The sequence below is a fragment of the Chenopodium quinoa genome, unplaced genomic scaffold, assembly GCF_001683475.1.
Source record: "Chenopodium quinoa cultivar QQ74 unplaced genomic scaffold, ASM168347v1, whole genome shotgun sequence".
Lineage (NCBI taxonomy): Eukaryota > Viridiplantae > Streptophyta > Magnoliopsida > Caryophyllales > Amaranthaceae > Chenopodium > Chenopodium quinoa.
In genome coordinates, this window is record NW_018744718.1 from 2237158 (window position 1) to 2255125 (window position 17968).

At 37.7% G+C, this 17968-nt stretch overlaps 2 protein-coding genes across 2 annotated transcripts; one reads left to right on the top strand and one right to left on the bottom strand.

The window, feature by feature from the left end:
- Positions 1–2487: 2487 nt before the first annotated feature.
- LOC110703341 (heat shock 70 kDa protein 14-like) lies at positions 2488–8039 on the bottom strand. The gene is made up of 10 exons (XM_021881136.1): positions 7872–8039; positions 6105–7297; positions 5502–5729; positions 5262–5357; positions 4954–5163; positions 4144–4335; positions 3908–4054; positions 3672–3821; positions 3450–3580; positions 2488–3105 (listed from the first exon to the last, which is right to left on the bottom strand). The coding sequence occupies exons 2-10, from the start codon at positions 7272–7274 to the stop codon at positions 2898–2900; spliced, it is 2532 nt and encodes an 843-aa protein (XP_021736828.1). The 5' UTR covers positions 7275–7297; positions 7872–8039; the 3' UTR covers positions 2488–2897.
- Positions 8040–13843: 5804 nt separating this feature from the next.
- On the top strand, positions 13844–15232 carry LOC110703342 (protein MAINTENANCE OF MERISTEMS-like). The gene is made up of 3 exons (XM_021881137.1): positions 13844–14381; positions 14462–14887; positions 14971–15232. The coding sequence occupies exons 1-3, from the start codon at positions 14145–14147 to the stop codon at positions 15079–15081; spliced, it is 774 nt and encodes a 257-aa protein (XP_021736829.1). The 5' UTR covers positions 13844–14144; the 3' UTR covers positions 15082–15232.
- Positions 15233–17968: the final 2736 nt, after the last annotated feature.

Here is a 17968-nt window from a genome sequence, read left to right on the forward strand (position 1 = left end):
TCAATTTAATTTCTACTATTACTCACTCTCTAATCTCTATAGTACTTGTATTATTTTTTTATACTCCATTTTTTAGGGTGAATTTAGAGTGTCCTCTATTTGGGTAAGGGTAAAATTAGAGAGTCCAAAATTTGGATTAAATTAACTTAAAAATTCAATCTATTCCAAATCAAATTAGTCATTCAAATTGATTTTTTTGGATCAATCAAAAACCTGAAATTGCTCTTGAAGTCATTAAATAGTGGTGTAAAATATTTAAATTTATTAACATAAATAGCACAATAAGTTAACCCAAAACTTCTATATCTATATCTATACTTATCTATTAAAAAGCGTTTCAAAAAACGTTTATGTGCCATGTGGCACTTTGCCATGTCATCATCCAAATATGAGCATATTCTAATGAAAATGTCTATCTTGAGATTTGAACTCACAACCTAAAATTATGCATTAAAAGCTTTACCATCTCATCTATTGATTAATAATGCTTTTATACTTGATTCATAAATATATATATGGGCTGAAGATCTGAATATACATTTAATGATTGTGGTTCTTAAAATACCTATTCTATTATTTGCTAATAATGCTCATCGATAAGGTAACGCAAACAAGAAATATTAACTATTGTTATATACTAATTTTATTTATTTAATTATTTTGATAATAATTATGTCTTTATTTTCATATTGATTATAAATTATATACAAAAGACATGTTTATATAATTAGTGTTTGTTCTATAAATAAATTGTTTAAAGGTTAAATGAAAATCTATTATATAAATAAACAAATAATGAATAAATGGAATAATATAGAATGAATCTATCTATTCAATTATAAGTGTTCAAAGTAAAAACCCGGGGCATACACTAGTATATAACAATGGTAAGGATGCCCCGGGTCACATACTAGTTAAAATTTAAAACATTCTTCTTAAGACATGGTCCATTGAAATTTTTTAATAGGCTTGAAAATGCTTTTTTTATGCAATTTTAGTTGTTTTTTCCTAGCCTGAAAAAAGTGTACGGCTCCACCATATTTGGCGGAATTAGGCACATAATTTCCTGAGCGAGAAATGGGTTTTTTTTTTTTTTTTACCTCAGCCCAATCCAACCAATGATAACCTCTAGGATCAACATAAGTCAATTTGTAAAACCATTTCCATTGGTGAGACTCAATTTTGAGTACAGAAATACAAAATCATCTCCCTTGGTAAAACCATCTCCATTGGTGATACCTGAACCACTTCTCAAATTAACATATCATGTGAAGTCTAATTTCCCAATAGTGAAACTCCTTGAAATATACTAATGTCACTTTCAATTTAAAACCCACCAAATCCATATTGAAAGTTTTTTATTAAAAAAAATTTAAATAAAATTTAAATAATTTATAAAATATATTATAATATTGATAAGGGCCCAACACTTTTTTACAAATGATATCAATAAGTTGGTATCTAAATTTGCAACTTTTTTTTGGAGTTGTTAAGTTTAAATACCAACGAGTTCCTAAGTTTAAATACCAATTTATTGGTATCCTTCGCAAAAAATACTCTCTTTCTCTCTCTCTCAAAAAAAAAAAAAAAAAATAAAAAAAAAAAAAAAAAAAAATAATTTCCATGAAGGCATCAAGTCTCACCAATGGAGATGGTCTAATATTTCGTAACATATTTAATAACATTGTTTATAAATATATCTGGTCATTTGGCCAAAAAAAATGTAGTTTAATTTAGTTAAAATTTTGAACTTGATCCAAACTATCAAAATCTAATTTAGATTTGATTTGAGAAAATTGATCATATTTGGACTCAATTACTATATTCAAAACTTGATTTTAATTGTCTCAAAAAAAAAAAATTAAAAATTGATTTTAATTCACATAGTGATTTTGGCCCGGATTAGAATTACCGAATAAACAAATCTACTACCTCCGTTAAATATTACTCTATAGTTGCAACTTTATGGTATTATTTATCAGATATAAAAAATTCCAATGTTATAACTAATTAACAGAGATAGTATACCAAAATTAGAGAGGCACGGATATTCACATTCTAATGTGTCAAATTTAGTGAAAAATCAAATGGAGCAAGCACATAGGACCAAAGGAAGCTTTAATTAATGCATGGATTAGGTACTGGTATACTAATGTGCTTAAAAAGTTAATTGAAATGATAGTTTTTTTGGAATTTATCAATGGCTTCTCTTTGGAAATTTTTAATTTTCTAACTAGAGTAAATATCATGAACAAGCGTGTCCCAAAAAAATAATCCAATTTTTTATTTTCTAACTAGAGTAAATATCATAATCCAATTTACATATCAAGGGTTTTATGTAGATGATGGGTAGAGTACACCAGGATCTATTGAACCTATAATCCCTAATATGTACTGAAATGATAGAATTTTAGATCGGCTTGCGTGAATAGCCAAACACTAAGCAGCCGATTCACACGAATCTAAAACCTTCCAAACAAATTGATATCAGCAAATCAAAGAAATAAATTTCGTGATCATTGAACTTCAAAATAGCTTAAAAATACTACTTTCCAGTAACAAATAGAAGTGAAAATTCAAGTAAAAACATTAAGAAAAGTCTTCTAATCCCTCATCATCCCTTTAAAACCCATTCATAAAACTGGATTTTAAAGGAACCTCGTCACACACCCCTTCCCACCTATAAAAAAGTAGATAATAAGCACTCCTAATGAGAAATCAATATTACAATATTCTAACCGGATGAAGAACAAAAACATCTGGTAGCTCCTCCCTTCCTGTAAGAGCCCCTCCTGCAAAGGTCTATGGGCTCAAAAAAGAAACGTAAACCTGAACAAGAAGAAAAACCAGCCAACCCCTTGTAAAGAATTATCCTGAAGCAAACCCATTGCATAAACTTAGGCAGAACCAGGAGCAGTTTCTGGCTTCTCAGTCTCCATGGGCTCTGCATTTGGTGTCTCGTTGCTGTCATCAGCACCACCATCCGCATTAGCATCTCCACCTGGAGAAGGAGCCTCACCACCTTGAGCCTGCTGAGGTTGTGGCTCAGGAGTAGCTGGCTTTGGAGGGGCTGGTTTGGGTTTCGTCATTATTGGTCTACATAGCCTGTTATGCACCAATGCATTGTTAATTAGGCACAAAGAAACAAAAGTATAGCACATCACATGCTTCATACGTAACTCTATGTATATCAGCTACAAGCCTAAACCAGAAATGTATTTCCAAGTACGCTAAATTGATAAAACAAAATCATTTTAAATTTCCCAAAAAAGTACTAATAACTCCTCCATACTGTAAATTGTAATGCACAATTGCAACCACGCACAATTGCAACCACCCAAAGCTAACTGAGCACTAGTATGGTGAAATCTTGGACAGTGAGATAAATAATAAACTCCTCTAAAAGAAAGAAAGAAAAACAAAAATAACATGAAGCAATGAAGCATTACCTGTCAAGCTCCTCAGTTTTCTTCAACACATCCGCTGACCTCAGAGCAGGAGTTGCATATTTAGGAAGTGCATCCTGTTGCTGCTGCTTCTCTCTGAGCCATGCTTCTGCTTCCACACAGGCATTTAGGACCTAAAATCATTCCAAAAGGTCAAAGAAACCGATTAAGTGGCTGAGGTAACATATGCGAGTCACAGTAGCAAAAGAAGTCCACGTATACTACCTTCTGTTTATCCACAAGATCAATGTGTTCAAATTTGGAATCATTTGACACTGCAGCATCTCTATAGCTATTGATACAGTAGGTTAGCTGCTGGATAACATTTCCCCGCTCCATGTGATCCTTGTAACGTTCTTCAATCGGATCACCTTGCTGCAGTTTATAAACAATAATGTCAGCAAAAATTTATATACAAAAGGGAAAGACAATATTAGGAACTGCAATCACATAAATCTTGCCTTTTTTAGCTCCTCAAGCTTAGCAACATAGACACTCTTAATTTCATCTTCACCATCCTCATACAACCAGTCTTCAACCTCTTGAAGTCTAGCAATAAACTCATCTTTCTCGGAAGGAGTGACAAACTCCTGGTATTTGTCATTAAGCTGGATACAATAAAAGAAAATGAAAGTTTAGGCACGACATTATATTTTGGCATAAACGACGATCCACTAAGTTACAGTGCGCCAAATACCTTGTTTCTCATGTCGTAGACATAGGCCTCAACAGCATTTTTCCGATCCTTTGTTTCCTCCATCACACGATCTTGCAAAGCTAATTCAAACTCCTTTTCAACTGCCTTTTGCAAATCAACTTGTGACAAACCACCATGAACTAGCTCAGTGACTGGGACATTTGTTTTCTTAATCTTCTTCTTAGCTTCAGCCTGTAAGAAAGACAGCAAAACATAAGAGCCACTAAAAACACAACTTCCAAAGTGCAACATCATGTAGCTTAGGAGTTCAACTGCAATAGCTTTCCACACAAAAATCAATAGCAAATCAACCATCTAAAAGCTATCTGTTTGAAGAGCCTTTAAAGTTCCCAAATTTATTTTGTAAAATGAGAAGCTTGACTAAGCAAAACAGAGCAAGGAAATTAACTAAATTATAAAGCAAATTTCATCAAAAAATAAAATAAAAATAAAATAAACAAAAACCAGAAAAGGGACAGCCTAAATTGCATTTCAATATTATAGAGACCTGAAGTCAGAAGACCACACCCACCAAGGTGTCACGTTTTAGATAGACAATTACACAAAGCAAAATTACAACCATCACAAATCATGCAACCCAAAAGGTAACATCAAAGTCTGGACATTCACTTCTTTAACAATTGAGTTATATTGAATAATTGAGCAATTTTGACTATAACCAGTAAAATCTAAAGTGAGTTGTTAGTAAAAAAAAAATTATTAGCTAACACCTAGAAGCCAAATTGCACTATAAGCCTACGTAGAACCTGGTCCTAAACAACAGAAGCAGGTGAAAGAGGTCACAAATACCTTGGCATCAGTATCCATCTGCACTGGCTTATCATCAGCTGCTGTTGCTTCAGGGGTACCATTTTCTGCTGCTGTTGCTTCCGCAGCACCCTTAGCATCTTGCATGTTCACATCAGCTTCACCAACATGAGTCTCATTTGCAGTATCATCAGTATCCATTTTAGTAGTTTCTTTCACCACTGGAACCTCAACTTCTTCCTCTTCCAAGAGCTGAAATAACCAAGAATTTCCATAAGTCATGTAAACATGAAAGTAAATACAGCTTACATCACCACATTCACCAGTAATCAAATTAGTAGTAGACTCACTGTTGCTGATTCAATAGCCACAATTCCATGAAGATTCAGCCGCACTCTGACCTTAAGCTTTGCACGATCACCATTAGTTGATTGAATAGGGCCAATCTGTCCATTCCCCAGAAATATATAGAGGGCCAAAAGCATATTTAGAATAGCAGTAGAGCAAAATTACCAACAAAAAATTGTATATTGTAAAAACATACGATAGATACGTAACAAAGTAACCAAGAGTACTACACTACTACTAACCGTGTAGGAACTAATCTTAGCTGGAGCCTGCAACTCACTGACATCAGCATACTGCACATCAACAGCAAAAGTACCTGACCGGAGGATTGTTACAGCCTTCAAACAGGGTATAGTACTCCCTTTAGGAATTACAGTTATAGTTTGCTGCCCCTCTGCAGCCTCATTCTGACCATCAGCAGCAACCCCTTTCCATGACAATGAAATGGAAAACGGGAAACTTTCATTAACCTGCAGCAGGGAAAAAGAGCATAAGAAAAGAGAAATGATATGAAAATAATCCAGCAGCAATATCACACTAAGCATTTAGGAAATCCCTAACTAACACACAGTAGTTTATGAGCCTTTTAAGCCACGCATAAAGATAATGTATAGTCCATTAGTCCGTACAGGAATTTGCAAAGTATGACAGAGTATAGATGACAGACCGAAGGTCAGCTGCAACTTCATCATAACAATCTCATGAAAAGAGAAGTTTAAAATGGAACACAAATGTAGCCACAACAGAAGCCACACAATAATCACACTAGACCGCAAAATAATGTAAAGTTCTAGCAGCAGACCACCATATCCATTATAAAAGACGAAGTGGAATGTAAATCTCACCTGAAATTCTTTTACTTTGAATGTAGGGCTGAGAATTGCACACTGTAATGCACAGCCCTTTGCTACACACTCACTGGCATTCATTGTGCGGCGAGGATCCTTCCCAAAGAAGTCAGTCAAAATCTTCAAAACAGCAGGAATCCTAGAAGCTGAGCCTACCAACTCAACAGCATGAATTTGGTCGACTGTAAGACCTGCCTCTGCAAGAGCCTTTTCCAAAGGCTTCTTCACACGCTCCAAAATTGGTATGCAAATTTGCTCAAACTCATCCCTCTTGATAAATCCTCTAACATCCTTCTCCTCCATAAGGCACTCAATGTTCAACGGCGCCTCTGGATTAGCACTGAGAACCTTCTTCAACTTCTCACAGGCTGCTCTCAGCCTGAGGCAAGCTCTAGCATTTTGATAAACATCGATCTTATACTCGTCCTTGAACTTAGCAGCGAAATGCTGGAAAAGAGCATCATCAAAGTCACGCCCACCCAAAGACCGGTCAAATGAGTGAGCCAACACTTTGAGTTGGGCTTTCTTGAAAGCAGCAATGCATACTTGCAAACTTGAATGTCCAACATCCACAAATGCAACATTAATTGGGTCACTTTCAGGTAGATCTGTCTTGTAGATTCCATAAGCCAGAGCAGTAGCCGTAGTTTCATGAATCAATCGCAAAGGATGGAGTCCAGCAATGGTAGCTGCATCTATCACAGCTCTTCTCTGAAGATCAGTAAAGTACGTCGGGATTCCAATGCAGCAATCAACAACTGCAGCATTCAAATTCTTTTCTGCTATGCCCTTCAAATTCGAAAACAGCATACCCAAAACCTGAGTCGGGGTGAATGTTTTGGTCTCTCCCAAGTACTTCACATGGATCAAAGGATATCCATCAGGCCCTTCAGTCACCATAAATGGCATTGATTTCAAATCATTCTGCAGCTCAGGATCAGAATATAGCCGACCTATTAATCTTTTTATCTGTGAGATAGTGGTCTTAGGGTTCATCATCGCTGATGCCGCTCCAGCTGTCCCAATAAACCGCTGCTTGTCACCAAAGCAGACAATTGCAGGGGTCTCCCGTTTAGATTCATCATTCAGCACAACGTCTATCCCTCTTTGCCTTGCGACAGCAACGACACAGCTCTCATTACCAAAATCAAACCCGACCACGCTCATCTTTACAACAAAACGTGATCAACCTGAAGAAAACAAATGCATAGGTAAAATACTTTGTCAGAATCGGGTCTTCCAATTCACCAATCCACGCTTAAACAACCATAAAATCGGGAAAATCATGCAGAAACAAAATGCCGAAACCCCAAAATACTAATTACGAGCAAATTATCAATATATAACCTTAAAAAAAACTATTAGAAATTTAAGTAGCTCAATCCTTTCCTATAGACAAATGCAGCAACAAACATACACTCAAAAGTTTCCATTTTCGACGTTTTGAATTCAAAAAATTCCGATTAAATAAAACCATTTTCAATCCTTCACCAATTAATCAGATATTACAAGTATAACCATCACAATGCGTTCATTAAAAGTTCATACAGATTCATGATTATGAACTGAAACATCAATCTAATCAAATTCGAGCATAATCAATTACAAAATTACTTCATAAAACAAAAAATTACGACAGAAAATTACAATTCATACCTAAAACAATCTCAAGCAAAAAAAAGCAAACAGATCTAAAATTAACCAAAAACAAATCTGAATCCAAACAAAAAATCGAAAAAACTAGGGTTTGTAGATCAAACTCACCTCGAGGAAGAAGATCTAATGGCGCAAAGAAGATCGGACGGCTGAGAAGAGGAGAGAGAAACGACGTGAAGAAAGGGGGTTCTGGAAAATCCCCTAAATAAGCACTTTGTTAGAGAGAGAAATGAGGTGGTAAGGCGGAAGAGAGAGAGAGAGTGGGGGAGATTTACAAGGGTTTTAAATATCGAACCCAAACGAATGGTCAAGGGTTTATATGTAATTAACTACTTCGTGACGTCTCTAGAGAAAATAGTTTGTTCTAGAAACATCTTTTTCTATCTTAGAAGTATGATGCGTTTACTTGTGTTTTATTGGTGTTTAGGGCGTTAAGTGGGTGTGATTATATTAAGCTCGAGCGCGGTTAAAGTTTGTTTAGGACTTTAGGCCCTTTAGGGTAATAGGATTATAGGATTGTTTATTAAATAAATGAGTCAAGTTTTGAACTTGTTTTTGAAGATCATATGCGTGTTGTTTTTATGTTTTTTTTTTATGATAAGATTGTGTTTTGAAGACTGTATTATCGATAGGGTTAAAATGAAAAAAGGGTTTAATTATTTTTGTTAATTCTGTTGTCAAAAATATTTTTGTTAATTCTAAATTGTTGTCTTCAAAAAAAAAAATTATAAATTATATTGAGAATGAACAAGATGCTTATGATTTTTTTTTTTTCTGGCAATTATTGCAAATTTGTTGAAATTTTAATTTTCTGTGAATTGGATTTCAAGGGTAATTTTAAATAGTGTTTGGCTAATTACTTAACCATGAGAAGTTCTACTACAACATGTCATAATGCCACGTCAGCAACACGTAAGCTTAAAGGTGTTCCTTTTAAATGAACGGTGCCACGTGGCACTCTTCAATGTATATGACAACATGTCATAATGCCACGTCAGCAACACGTAAGCTTGCGACTTCATTTAACAAAATTAATAAAAATATGGTTTTATTAAGAATCGAACCCTCTACCTCTCACAAACAAGTGCTACACACTTACCATCTCCACCAACTTTTATTTGTGATTTAATTTCGCATATTTAACATTATATATTCCTTTTAAATTAGAGTTTATGTAATTTATTTATTTTTCACAGTATTAGAAAATAAATACATATATAGTAAAAAAAACCGTAACGTCCGGGACAACGCCCAAATCACACACTAGCTATACAACACTTGAACATAATTATCAAGTTAAGGAAGTACAGACTAGCAATTTGGGCGGGGCATCGCCCGGGACACACACTAGTTTTATATGAAGTGGAGATTCCTTGAGATTTCTACTTTGTATTTCTCATAAATTTGTCAACCAAACATCATAAAAGAATTATAGTAATTCTTAGGAATTTTAAATTCTCATGATTTTATTATTTATTTTTCAACCAAATGACACCTTATTTATTTTTCAATATAATGGCATGAATTAAATAATAATCACCGATGCGCTCGACCATGGCTAGCCAATGCGGAGAAGTTATCAAGGCTTGTCTTTATACTTAAGATTTTAGCTTGTACATAGTTATTATTAGTAAGCAATTTGCACGTAAAATGTCTTATGCAATCTTTAAATACCTTTAAACTGGTAAGATTTAATACAATGAACCTTAGAGTAATAATCGACTATTAAGTTCAAAATCATATATCATTAACTTTTTTTTTATCTATTTTAAAGAGTAAAAAATAGCATTTATATGCTTTTCTTATAGAGTCTAGATGATTCTCTAGAATAAAATTTTGATACATATTACAAGGTGAAAAACAAAGAGAAACAAATAGAGGAATAATGAAATTTTGCTATTATGCCTATGAATTGGAGTAATTTCTTACACTTTTTTACTTTCTCTTTGTCTATTCATTTTCTTACCCAAAATGAAAGTTGAGCTTTCACTCTCTTCTTCATCTCTGTTCACCTCCCTTACTAAGCATTAATTTTTAACTTTCTATTTCTTCTCCATCTTCGTTCACATCTCCATTGAATTGAAGTACCTAATTCCACAATCAGAACAAATAAAATCAAATTGGGGCCAAAAAAATTTCCAAAATTCCCAAATCAAGAACAATTATAATCAAATTGGGGCCAATAAAAGTAGATAATATGACGAAATAATCCAATAAACAAAAGGAAAAAGAAGGATTGACAAGGAAACGAGGAGAGGGGTAGGTGGTGGAAGAGGGCGGCCGGGGTCTGTATGAGGTGAATGGGAAGATGAAAAATACGTAATAACAAAGAAAAGATGTACAATATTTAAAAAATCTTGTAATATTAAATAGGGGCAAATGCGTAAATACGCATTTTTGGGGTTATAATTGTTACAGCATTATTCATAAAAGCAAGATTCTACTTATTATAAAGTAGGGATAAACCGAGAGATGTTCAAATGTGTAAGATCCACTCAAAGATCATAGTAATCTACAAATTAAATCTTTATTTGATTATGTATGTTATGCATTTGTAAATTTAGATTTTCTTTTGCGTAAACTACATTTTTCTCTATCTACGCTGCTAGATTTTGGCCTTTTGGTAAGTCTTTACACTACTAATTATAATATTATACAAGTACCAACTACTTACTATGACAACTAGCAAAATCATGGGTAAATTAACTAACTTTTCTTAGGCGGAAAAATATACTATTTTTTTTTTGTTGAAACTAAGGGGAAAGCCTCAACAAGTGAATAAAGCAAACCACACACGAATGAAAACAAAAAAAGACTACAAAATCAAAGGCACACGAAAAAAAAAAAGAAAAAAAAGAAGCTTATAGAAAACAAAAAGATCACTTGCATCCGTCATGGGAATGCCACTCAACCCGAGTCATCAAATAAAATGATACAAAGATCCTTCGAAACCGTCTCAAAGATGCCTAGCCTTTTTTGTTGCAAGTGAACCCCACATTTAGTCAACCAACCCACTACTCTACTGTGTTCTCTACAACAATGTTTGATAGTGACTTATCAATTGTTTTTCACAAAAAAAGGTCTTACACTTTCACATGAAATGAAAATAAAGAGATCAAGGTGGGAGGAGTTAAACCAGCCAACATATGAACCGTCAATTATGAGTCTATTTCATTTGCACCTTATGATGCCCCCTATTCTATGCTATCACCAAACCTCGTAAAATCAACAATAACTCAACTCTAGTACATAACAGGAGTCAGTGACGACAATTTGAGGCAAGTAATTCATGTAATTCACCTTCACTGCCTTAAATAAACTCCACTTGCACCCGCTAGCCCGAGGTTAGGACAAAAAGAAAATTAACTATTTACACATGGATCATTATTATAATGACCTTGCAAAAATGCCCCATGGAAGGAACATAATTTGTTGTTCGATTGCCTTCTTTATAGGTATGACATGAGTTAATTGAAGAAAAATTATGGAGATCTAGTGTCTATGTTCGAGTGTGGGTATGGTTGAATATAAAAATATTATACACGAATCCATAATGTACTCAATGCCACCTAGATCCATACCCTACCTGACCCATACTTATTAGAGTAGGATTCGAAAACGTATGAATAAGGTTTTGGACCCACAACCTCCTACTAGTGTTAGATAACTAAGGCTTTGTTTGGTTACATTAATTTTATGTAGGCACTCAAAACTTGTAGGAAATACATTAACGGTGAGTTGTTTGGTTAACAAAAAAAGTGTAAAATGGAGGAAATAGAAATTCCTAGAAATTTCAATTACTCACAAAAATTGGGAATTCGGAATTATAATTCCCCTAATGCCAACCAAACAACATAAAGCAATTTCGTAGGAATTTGAGGAGGAAAATAATTTCCCACAAACTATACATTATGAGGGAGTCCATGTTATATTAGAGATTAACATTTTAGTTAATTTCGTCTCACAACTTTATGCATTTATTTTTGTGCCACATCACTATTTTAATTTTATCATTTTAAAATTAAAGAAAAAGACTAGAGTGTGAGAGGAAATATATTTATTGATTTATCTCAGAGAAAAACTTGAATTTTCTCATAAATTAGCCTGTTTTGTGTGTGGCTGGCCACACCGTATGACTACTTATAGAAAGAATAAAGTAATCCATATAACATTGATCAAATAATTCCGATAATACTGATCGAGTAACCCTATAACATTGTTAGAGTAAGTGAGGGCCTGTTCTAATTTACTGAAATTATGAACTGAGCTGAACTGATTGGAGCTGAACAGAACTGAGCTGAAATTAAGCCGAAGAGAACAGGCCCTGAGTAACCCTTTTGACACTGACCAAGTAATTCCCATTACACTAATGAAGTAATGAACTGCTAAACATCGCCCGCAAATCTCCACATAAAGCCCACAAATTAAAAGTGAAATGACTCTTTTGCCCTCGAACTAAAATTATATTCTCTTTACTCTAGTAAAAAACACACTCTCATCTTCTCTTAACTTTGTAGTCTCACTTTCTCTCTCGAAAATATTTTTTCAAAATGTCGAGGCGGCAAGGCAGGGAAGTGGCGGCACCGGTGGCCGGAGCAAGGGGGTTTGGAGGAGGAAAGGTATGTTTTTTTTTTTGTTAATTTTTTTATTTAAAAAAAAAAAAAAAAAAAACCGGAAAAGGTGGCGGCCCGGCGGCGACTGGTGGCTGGACGGCGGCGAATGGGCGGCGGCGTTTGGCCCAGACGCCGACACCACGGTTCCGGCGCCTGTCCCAGACGCCATTGCCACGGTGATGGCGCCTGGGCAGGGCGCCGGTACCACGGTGGCGGCGTCCACGTCAGACGCCAACACCGTGGCACCGGCGTCCTGCCCAGGCGCCACCACCGTGGCTCTGGCGTCTGGGACAGGCGCCGGAACCCTAATTTTTTTTTTTTTTTTCATTTTCTTTTATTTTTTTTTTGAATTATTTTTTCAAATTTTTTTTTTGCTTTTTTTTGTTTTTGTTTTTCCGTTTTATTTTTTAATTTTTTTTTTTTACTTTGTTTTTTCCAATTTGTTTTTTTTGGGTAATTTTTTTTTTTGCTTTGTTTTTTCCAATTTTTTATTTATTTATTTATTAGGTTATTAATTTTTTTATTTTTAGGTTGTTAATATTTTGTAATGTTTTTAATTTATTTTCCATCATATGTATATTGTTTTATTTATTTATTTTAATTACTTTTTTTATGTTTATATTACATGTTTATATTGCATATTACATGTTTTGTTATTTTGTGTTAGGCATCGTATTTTCGTTCTGGGGCTGGGAAGAGTATGGACATTATGAGAAGTACGATCAACTCAATGGAGAGCTCGGGGCCCAGACACGTTAGATCCCGTGGTATTTCGGCCTCGGCTCGTAGAGAACGGGTGCACTATTCTGAGGATGATGAAGATGATGATGGTGATGAGGAGGAGGAGGAGGAGGATGCAAATGAGGATGTGGACGATCAGAGTGGACCATATGATGATTACGGTCCATTCAGTCAGAGGCTTGATGATGTGTATGAGACGCGTAGGGTAGACGTGCGTAAGGGTAGAGATGGTAGATTTGTTAGTAGATCTGGCACATCATCTGCGTCCACTGTGTCTGCGGTTAGCAGAAAACGGTCGAGGGCCGTTAATGATTCTTGGGTGGTGAGGGGCGAGGTGGCTGGGGGACCTATAGACGGGAGTGTGATTCCTAGCTTTCTAGGACACATCGCTACCCGTATTTGGGAGGACCAAGAGCGGGCTTTGGATAGCGGCATTTTGAAATGCCAAACCCGGGAGAGGACTTGTAACTTCTTATGTAGTTGGGCTGAGGCTTGGCCGGAGGAGAGCGAGATGGTCGGCCGATTGAGGGGCACTAGAGTGAGCCACCTTCCTGCCACCATGCATGAGAGGATTGACTCGACGCTGATCACGGCTTTCGTTGAGCGATGGCAGCCGGACACGAACTCTTTCCACCTTCCGTTCGGTGAGATGACGATCATGTTGCATGACGTCGAGGCCATCCTTGGGATTCCCGTAGAGGGAAACCGAGCATCTGTTGTCACAGATGCGGATCAGGCAGATTTATTGGCGGAGCTGTTGGCGGTGGATAGGGTTGCGCTGTACACAGCGGCACTTGGTGTGTGGGATCACGGCGGTGTTAAGATCGCAGCAGTTTTGCAGCGATGTTTGCACCCCACTTCACGTAGGACGCAGGACACACAGCTGGCTGCATATGTTTTTCTTCTTCTCGGGTGTACCTTGTTTCCGGATAAGAGCGGAAACAAGCTCAGGCCACGCGACATAGTTGACGCGTGTGAGCCCGACAGAGTAGGCCAGTTTTCTTGGGGGTCGGCTACATTAGCGTACATGTATCGCCAGTTAGGATTCTCGAGCCGGGCTGATGCGGCAGGTATCACTGGATGTATGACGTTGTTACAGACGTGGATATACGAGTATTTCCCGGCGTTTCGACCACACCGCGACCCGGTTCCTATTGGGGATGGCCAGCCACGTGCCTGTGCGTGGAGTCCGCGTGTCGAGAAGAAGTCCATTGACCGCCTGCGATCGATACGGTTATTGCTTGACAGGATGTCCCCATTAGAGGTAAAGTGTTTAAATTATTTCTACTTTTATAGTTTGATGTGTTTATTGTATGAATCTTACTAATTTTAAAAAATGTGCAGGTGAACTGGATGCCTTTCGGCCAGAACCCTAGTAATAGGGTACCCAGGACCCTCTACACGGGACTGATTCAGTATCGTGAGATCGTAGAGGCGTACATGCCGCAGCGCTGTCTTCGCCAGCTTGGATATGTCCAAGTTGTTCCTCCTCCACCAGCATGGCCCAGTAAGGCCGTCCGATCTGCGTCGTCGAAGGAGTACGTCGTCCAATGGCCGGCAAGCATGATTGGCACGTGGGAGCAGTTTCCGATGGTTGCCCGCATATGGATTGAGCAGCTGCAGCGGCCGCCAACTGGGGTGGCTGCCATGTGTGACCAGCACTACATGGAGTGGTACAACCGGCACTCGCACCCGAGTTTGATCAGAGACGTCCACCACGGCGACGACGCCGATGATGATGATGTGCCACCGCCCACTGCCGTGGATGCGGTACGTCTCATAAAACATTTGTAGTTGTGTTTTTTTTCATATAATACGTCGTTATTGAATTTTATGTGTTTTGTTATGTGTAGTGGATGGGAAAGATGACGCAGTTGGGACACAGACTTTTTGAGGAGAGGGACAACATGACGACTGCAACAGGCAGAGCTGTTATTGATGAACTGGAACGGGCCCTTGAGTAGTGGCAGTGGGCGTCACAGAGAGATTATTGATATGTCGGCAGTGCATTTATATAACATTTTCCTAGTTGTTTGTAAAAGTTAACATTATCTATTCTTATAATTATTATTTTAAGTTCTTAGAATTTGACATTATATTTTTAGTTTTTATAATTTTTATTTTAAGTTGTAATTAGTGGGCATACGAAAATTAAATACAAGTTCACATTTAAATGGGAAAACTAAATACGAAAATTAGAATCCGAAAATTAAATAAATGGGAAAAACATAGCAATAACAATAGAAGGTCACATAGAAAAGGCAACTAGATTGTTCCACTGCTGCACCCGGTCATGATATAGCGCATCCTAGCCCTCTACGCTTGCTGTACGAATGGTGTACCACGTTGGTATGATCGGTGGGACCGGAAAATCGGGTGACAGGTCCAGTCGGATGAAATGTCTGTATGACGGCCCCAGAAATCCAATAGCAACCTCTCTTACCGGTCTGGTGACGGTCTCACGCGAACACCAAGGCAGAACCGTGGTACATGGATAGTAAGCTCCACCATGCAAACCAAGGCCGAAATGCATCACTGCACACTTGTAGATGTTTGCAACGGCGAAGAGATCAAGTGGCGCGTCGAACCAATGATTTTGACCGCAACGTCCTCCTCCCCACCGGATACGCTGCAGAGACCTATCCAAGTCCTGTCCGTACACGTGGCGATAAACAGCTCGGTTTGAGGCGATTTCACTGTACATCAACTGACGCACTAAACCGTAGTTGTCTTCACCCATCTGAAACACATCAGCCACAACCCGAAATCCGCAGTTACCATCTGCAACCACATCATTCCACCCGTCCAGGAACGGCATCATGATGTTAGGGATCCTGTCTTTATATGGAAAATGTTCAATGTAGTAGTGTTTCCAAAATGAAGAACTTGGTTTGTCCAATATTTGACAAACTTTTCCCTCTGAGGCACCCACTGCTGCATCACATAGTCTACGATTGCCGGGCACCATTGGTATGCATCCTTGAAGTTATCCAAGGCTCGGTCGTACTCTGCCTCCGTGGTAGCTTGCAGGATCTTCCGCCACTTACCATTTACCAATCTCTCTGCTGAATCTAAGTTCTTGTTGAAAAGGTTGTAGGCTTTGACTTTCACGCAGTTGTTGATGTGCCATGTGCACAGTAAATGGCTCGACTCCGGAAACAGCTCCGCTATAGGGGCAAAGAGACCTCCCTCACAATCGCTGACGATGGCCGATGGCTGAACACTTGGGCCGATGTAATTTCTCAACTTCTCCAACACCCAACGGTAACTCGCAACCGTCTCATCCTTCATAACTGCATAACCAATCAAAAAGTTCTGGTTCGTTGGAGTCATCCCAACCATCTCAACCAGTGGAAACTTATACTTGTTTGTCTTGTACGTTGAATCGATCAGAATCACAGATGGCCAAGACGAAATCATATCAGCACAATCAGGATGCACAAGGAACAAATGAGTCACCTCCGATGTGTCTTCATCAGATTCAAACCAGTACAGGTAACCACGTGCTTGTGCCTGGTGTAGAAGCTGCTGTATAGGGTTCCTTCCCTCTGACCGTTCAAACCTCAATTTCTGTCTGACGTTGTAGATGTGTCTTCGGTTTGGCTGGTCTTCAGGAAATTTCTCCAACACAGATGCTAATATTTTAGCAGGCTTCACTTGAGCATCACTCATTTCTTTTACAATTAGTTTCGCACCAGGACTTAGGCCACTTAACTGTCGATGACCCACTTCATATGCGATCATCTCATGGTTGTGATACCCCCATTTACCGTAACTCTTCACTTCCCAACCGTCACCCCTTTGTTGTTGTCGAACCTTTACTCTGAACTGACACCCACAACCTTTCCGCTTTGTATCAAACCGAATCGCTTGACTGAAATCTCGTTCCTCCCTTTTGCGATAACGGTCGCATCTCAAAATGCGATCCATTCTACCATCCCGTTGAGATTTATGAGTTGCTACTACTAAACAAAAACCTGATCTAATTGCAACATGTTTCGCCCAATCAACCGCTTGTTGAGCATCTTCGAACAGACCATCGTGTACAAAAATCCCACTATAATCATTTCCGTCTCCACCATAATCCTGCAACAATAATATATAAATATAATCACATAAGATTAGATTAAATTAATACATTTGACACAACATTAGCACAAAAGCAAAAACAATAATAAAATATAAACAACAAACAAAGAAATAAAAAACATAAACAAAAAGTATTCAAAAAAAAAAAAAAAAAAAACAAAACACAAAAATAAAAAACATAAACAAAACTTTAGATTAAATAAAAAAAAAAAACCAAAAAAATAAAAACAAAAAAAAACATAAACATAAAAAACATAGCGATCAAAAACACAAAAATCAAACACAAAATTTTACATTACATTTTAAAACAATTAAAAACAAAACAAAAAAAAACAAAAAAAAAACGAAAAAAAATTGTAACACAAAAAAAAAAAAAAAAAAAACAAATTTTAAATTAAATTTAAAAAAAAAAAAAAAAAAAATGCAGTGGCGCCTAGCCAGGACGCCGCTACCGTGGCGGTGGCGTCTAGCCAGGACGCCGCCACCGTGGCGATGGCGCCTGGCCAGGACGCCGCTTTCATGGTGGCGGCGTCTTGGCCAGACGCCACGGCCACGGTGGCGGCGTCCTGGCCAGGCGCCATACCTACGGAGGCAGCGTCCTGGCGAGGCGCCACCACTACGGTCACGGCGTCCCGGCAGGACGCCAGCCGCCAATTCGTGGTTTTAGATGGCTTCGTACCTCCTTTTCCGGCGTCAACGGCGTCTCTCCGGTGCATCTAGCCGACGTTGAGGGCTCTTCGGTTTCACTCGGCGATCCAGTCC

What these genes read in the sequence shown, in the direction of transcription:
- LOC110703341 (XM_021881136.1), bottom strand. Translation starts at nt 7,274, where the DNA reads ATGAGCGTGGTCGGGTTTGATTTTGGTAATGAGAGCTGTGTCGTTGCT. An exon ending in TCAAAGTAAAAGAATTTCAG is followed by an intron (nt 5,730 to 6,104) that starts GTGAGATTTACA and finishes TCCCTGCTGCAG; the next exon opens with GTTAATGAAAGTTTCCCGTT. An exon ending in CTAAGATTAGTTCCTACACG is followed by an intron (nt 5,358 to 5,501) that starts GTTAGTAGTAGT and finishes GGGAATGGACAG; the next exon opens with ATTGGCCCTATTCAATCAAC.
- LOC110703342 (XM_021881137.1), top strand. Translation starts at nt 14,145, where the DNA reads ATGTATCGCCAGTTAGGATTCTCGAGCCGGGCTGATGCGGCAGGTATC. An exon ending in ACAGGATGTCCCCATTAGAG is followed by an intron (nt 14,382 to 14,461) that starts GTAAAGTGTTTA and finishes AAAAATGTGCAG; the next exon opens with GTGAACTGGATGCCTTTCGG. An exon ending in CGCCCACTGCCGTGGATGCG is followed by an intron (nt 14,888 to 14,970) that starts GTACGTCTCATA and finishes TGTTATGTGTAG; the next exon opens with TGGATGGGAAAGATGACGCA.